The 4,763-nt window shown below is 39.0% G+C and overlaps 1 protein-coding gene across 1 annotated transcript; it reads left to right on the top strand.

Annotated features, from left to right (window-relative positions):
- Positions 1 to 660: 660 nt before the first annotated feature.
- LOC121866900 lies at positions 661 to 4,475 on the top strand (the record flags this gene model as incomplete). Its single annotated transcript, XM_042366637.1, is given in 2 exon segments — positions 661 to 1,689; positions 4,373 to 4,475. Coding segments are annotated over 2 exon segments (191 nt in total), but the record flags the coding sequence as incomplete, so codon positions are not given.
- Positions 4,476 to 4,763: the final 288 nt, after the last annotated feature.

Raw genomic sequence — 4,763 nt, 5'->3', positions numbered from 1 at the left:
ATAGGAGCAGAAAGACAATTACCCATGCTCATGCCAAATATTTGCTTGTAGAACTTCCCATTAGCTCTAAACACATTGTCAGTTACGCATAACTCTATCAATTTGAGGAAAGTATCATGTTCAATAGTTAAATCTAACAGTTGTAATTTATCTTTAAGAAATGAAAGTAAGTCTTTCACAGGTACTCTAGTGAACAGCGAATTTACATCAAAACTTATTAATTCGTAAGGTTCATTGTGTTTCTTGAGTCTATCAATTAAATCACTGTTATTGTGTATATGTGAATTAGATATTTGGCCTGTAAGAGGGAATAGCATCTTTACCAGCCACTTGGATAATTTGTAAGTAACAGAACCCACAGAACTCACGATAGGACGTAATGGATTGTTAAGCTTGTTTGTTTTGATCAATCCATACATATAAGATAAAGTGGGATTGATTTGAGAGAGCTGTTTGATGAGATCGGGGTTCTTTTTCAATAACATCTTCATTTTGGAATTAGATAACTTATTAATATTTTCCAGGGGATCTTTCGTATATATATATATATATATATATATATATATATATATATATATATATATATATATATATATATATATATATATATATATATATATATATATATATATATATATATATAATGGTAATTAATTTTCATGTGGCAGCTGTAACAAAATCATAAATTATTTAGCCTATCATCTTTTATAGTACAGTACTAAATAGCCTAATTCTGAAGGACACCGAATGATGCCCAGTATTTGCCAGCAGTGCGTAACAGAAACGTGACCGACCGCCCAAGCGGCTAACGAGCCAATCAGTGGCGAAGATGGATCTTAGAAGTACAATACAGTACTGTAGAGTACGGTAGGCCCAAAGACAATAAATTTTTCCAAATTTTCTTTTATCCTCTTCGCCACTAATCAATTAAGCTTGGGCGATCGGTCACGTCTGTGTTACACACTGTTGGCAAGTACTGGGTATGCACTGATTCATGACTGTATCTGTACCTGCCCCAGAGTTGGACAAGTCTGGTCTTGGAAGAGCTTACACTCGGTGCCGTCACAACACTCTGGCAGATTGTTCCAAGAGTTCACAATTCCCACTCCGAAATAGTTTGTCCGCACAGTTTTCTGGACTTGTCGCTTCTTAATCCTTGAGATTTGACCCCTTTTGAACCCTTTTTTGTTGTTTACAGACATCATAATTCTTACCTGGATCAGAAGTTTATAATAAAATTATTTTGAACTGTCATAAATTATTGTAATTATGATTGTTTAATGATAACCCAATATTGTATATTCTAGAAATATACTGAATTTCTCGATCATACATTTTTGTTTTGTTTTATAAACATTCAGCTTCTTAACCCAAGTTCTATGATGTGCATTTCCAGTGGAGGTTAACATCAACAGTACAAACACTGGCCACGAGCGGAAAACACTACCCTGTTATTAGGGTGTAGATACAGATCTCTCAAGTAAGACCAGGACACACTCCACCTCGTCAAACAAAACAAAAACAAAAAGAGCTCAGCCAGCTGGGAGGTGTGTGACACAACTCTGCAGGAACGTAACCATCTGCCAGACTGCACCTACACCATGGTTACTGTGGCAGGACTGGACGGGGTGCTAGGTTACCTTGGCATGCCACACCCCTGTGTCAAGCTCCACCTCCTCCTTACGCTTGGTATTTCAAACTTTTCTCATTTATGACAACTATCATAATGTGTATATTCAAAACTACAATCAAGTACATATAACTGTTGGGGGTGGTGGTATGGTCAAATGTACATGTTGGTGATGGTGTGGTCAGATGTACCCCTTGGTGGTGGTGTGGTCAAATATATACGTTGGTAGTGGTATGGTCAAATGTACCTCTTGGTGGTGGTGTGGTCAGATGTACTTCTTGGTAATGGTAGTGTGGACAGATGTACTTCTTGGTAGTGGTGGTGGTGTGGACAGAAGTACTTCTTGGTGGTGATGTGGACAGATGTAATTCTTGGTAGTGGTTGTGTGGACAGATGTACTTCTTGGTAATGGTAGTGTGGACAGATGTACTTCTTGGTAGTGGTGGTGGTGTGGACAGATGTACTTCTTGGTGGTGGTGTGGACAGATGTACTTCTTGGTAGTGGTTGTGTGGACAGATGTACTTCTTGGTAGTGGTTGTGTGGACAGATGTACTTCTTGGTGGTAGTGGTGTGGACAGACGTACTTCTTGGTAGTGGTGGTGGTGTGGACAGATGTGCTTCTTGGTGGTGATGTGGACAGATGTACTTCTTGGTGGTGGTGATGTGGACTGATGTACTTCTAGGTGGTGGTGGTGCAGACAGATGTACTTCTTGGTGATGGTGGTGTGGACTGATGTACTTCTAGGTGGTGGTGGTGTGGACAGATGTACTTCTTGATGGTGGTTATGTGGACATATGTACTTCTTGGTGGTGGTGGTGGTGTGGTCAGATGTACTTCTTGGTGGTTGTGATGGTGGTGTGGTCAGATGTACTTCTTGATGGTGGTTATGTGGACAGATGTACTTCTTAGTGGTGGTGGTGTGGTCAGATGTACTTCTTGGTGGTTGTGGTGGTGGTGTTGACAGATGTACTTCTTTGGTGGTGGTGGTGGTGGTGAATCCAGGTAAAAATGTCACAGAAAAAAGTCACCTACCCCAACCCAATATAACCTAACCTAACCTAACCTAACCTAACCTTACCTTACCTTACCTAACCTTACCTTACCTAACTTAACTTAACCTAACCTAACCTAACCTACATGCATCATATATAAATTGTGTTGTCAATATGTAAAAGTCATGTATTGTCAGTTAATAACTGTTTTAAAATATTTTTAGTTTTATTACCTTAAATGTGACTTTTTTTCCTGTAACTTTTTTCCTAGCCAAAATTGTGACTTTTTTTCTGTGACTTTTTTTCCTGTGACTTTATTACCGTTCACCGTGGTGGTGTGGTCAGATGTAATTCTTGGTGGTGGTGTGTTCTGATATACCTCTTAATGGTTGTGTGGTCAGTGTACCTCTTAGTGGTGGTGTGGTTAGTGTACCTCTTGGTGGTGGTGTGGTGGTGCCGCACTAGCGTAGCTAGGGGGGGGGGCGGCACTTTTGGGTCTGCTCATCACCCATATCTGCAGCTACTGGAGACGTTAATCCATCCCTTTGTATCGGCGGCAAGTTAATCCTTGTCGTGTCTGACCTAACACCTGACCCACATCATCACGGCCACGTCATGAGCTACACCCTTGCTATGCGCCCCCCGCCACACACACAACCTGTAACCTGTTGAGGATTCAGGAAACAACTTCAAACAATTGCTGTTAGTGTTGCTACCTGTGAGAGGAGTTTTTCGAGACTAAAACTGATCAAGAATTACTTAAGATCTACTATGAGCACCTTGCGGTTGAGAAATCTTGCCATACTGTCTATAGAGCGACAATTGACAGATGAAATAGTTTTTGACAATGTCATTGAAGAATTTGCCAGCAAAAAAACAAGAAAAGTTACTTTGTAGAAAGTTGTAGTTTTCATTTCAGAAATAAAGATGGTCCTAATTTTTTACACTTTTTACTTTTTTTCCCTATCCTATATGTCGTTTTTGCTTTTTGTTTAACTGTTACTTATAAAGTTTAAGTATGTTTGGTGTGTATTTAAAGCATACTATATTTGAGTATGTGAAAGTACATTAATATTATAATGGTACACCAACTATTTAATATATAAATATATATTTAATATATAAATATATATTTAATATATATATATATATATATATATATATATATATATATAAGGTAGTCACTGTGCAATATGTATTTTTTGTGGAGGCACGGGGGGGGGGGGGCGGCAAACTCAAGGGCCGCGGGCGGCACACACTCTAGCTACGCCACTGGGTGGTGGCAGTATACAGTCAGATTTACAGTCAAAGAAAAATTCGCTTAACACTTTCCGTTCCTTATGTTCTGAAACCCATGACGAATAATTTTGGTAAAGCTCTCCGTTTAGTCCCGACCCTCGAAGCTACTCTGTCACTTATTTTACCCATATTCTTCATCATGGGTTTCAGAACATAATGCTAGGTGGGGTGTAACACCACTTTTTTTCTTTAACCGTACTTCTTGGTGATGGTGGTGATGGTAGTGTGGTCAGATGTACCTAGATTTTTATACTTCAATTATATTTAATACAGTTATAGACCTTCGTTTTTAACTAACTTCAGGTGGGATTTGATCTTCAGATGAGTCATTGGTAAATGATGAAGATACTCTACTGAAATAAAGTCAATTACATATAATTAATACAACCATTGATATTACAAAATATATATTCTAGTACTGTATGTTTTAATTTCTTTACCTAATACAGGGTTGTTCGTTCTGGGTTTGGGATCAGTTGAGATATCTACAATGCTCCCCATCCCTCTGTACAGCTGCTGGGGTGGCCTGACACCAAATGATTTTAATAGAATGTAAGTACTGTAGTACACCATGATGATAAGTATAATACATGATGTTGTAGGGGTATCGAGATATTAAAGTTGTCTAGCACTCAGGATGGAAGGAAACTCTAATGTGGTTTTCTTGTAAAATATATAAGTTATATGATAGACAGTCTGGTGCTGGAGATGCCGTGTGTGGGGAGCAGCTCACTAGAAGACGTTCGGGAGTATCGTGTTGAAGGAGGTAGATGTGCAGGAGCTTCGTTAGAGAAGGTGTTGCCTGTTGCTGGCCTCCTGGTTGAATGAAATGTTAACAGC

The sequence above is a fragment of the Homarus americanus genome, unplaced genomic scaffold, assembly GCF_018991925.1.
Source record: "Homarus americanus isolate GMGI-L3 unplaced genomic scaffold, GMGI_Hamer_2.0 scaffold23776, whole genome shotgun sequence".
NCBI lineage: Eukaryota > Metazoa > Arthropoda > Malacostraca > Decapoda > Nephropidae > Homarus > Homarus americanus.
The sequence above is the reverse complement of the archived record's forward strand: the minus strand, read 5'-3'. Positions and strand labels throughout refer to the sequence as shown.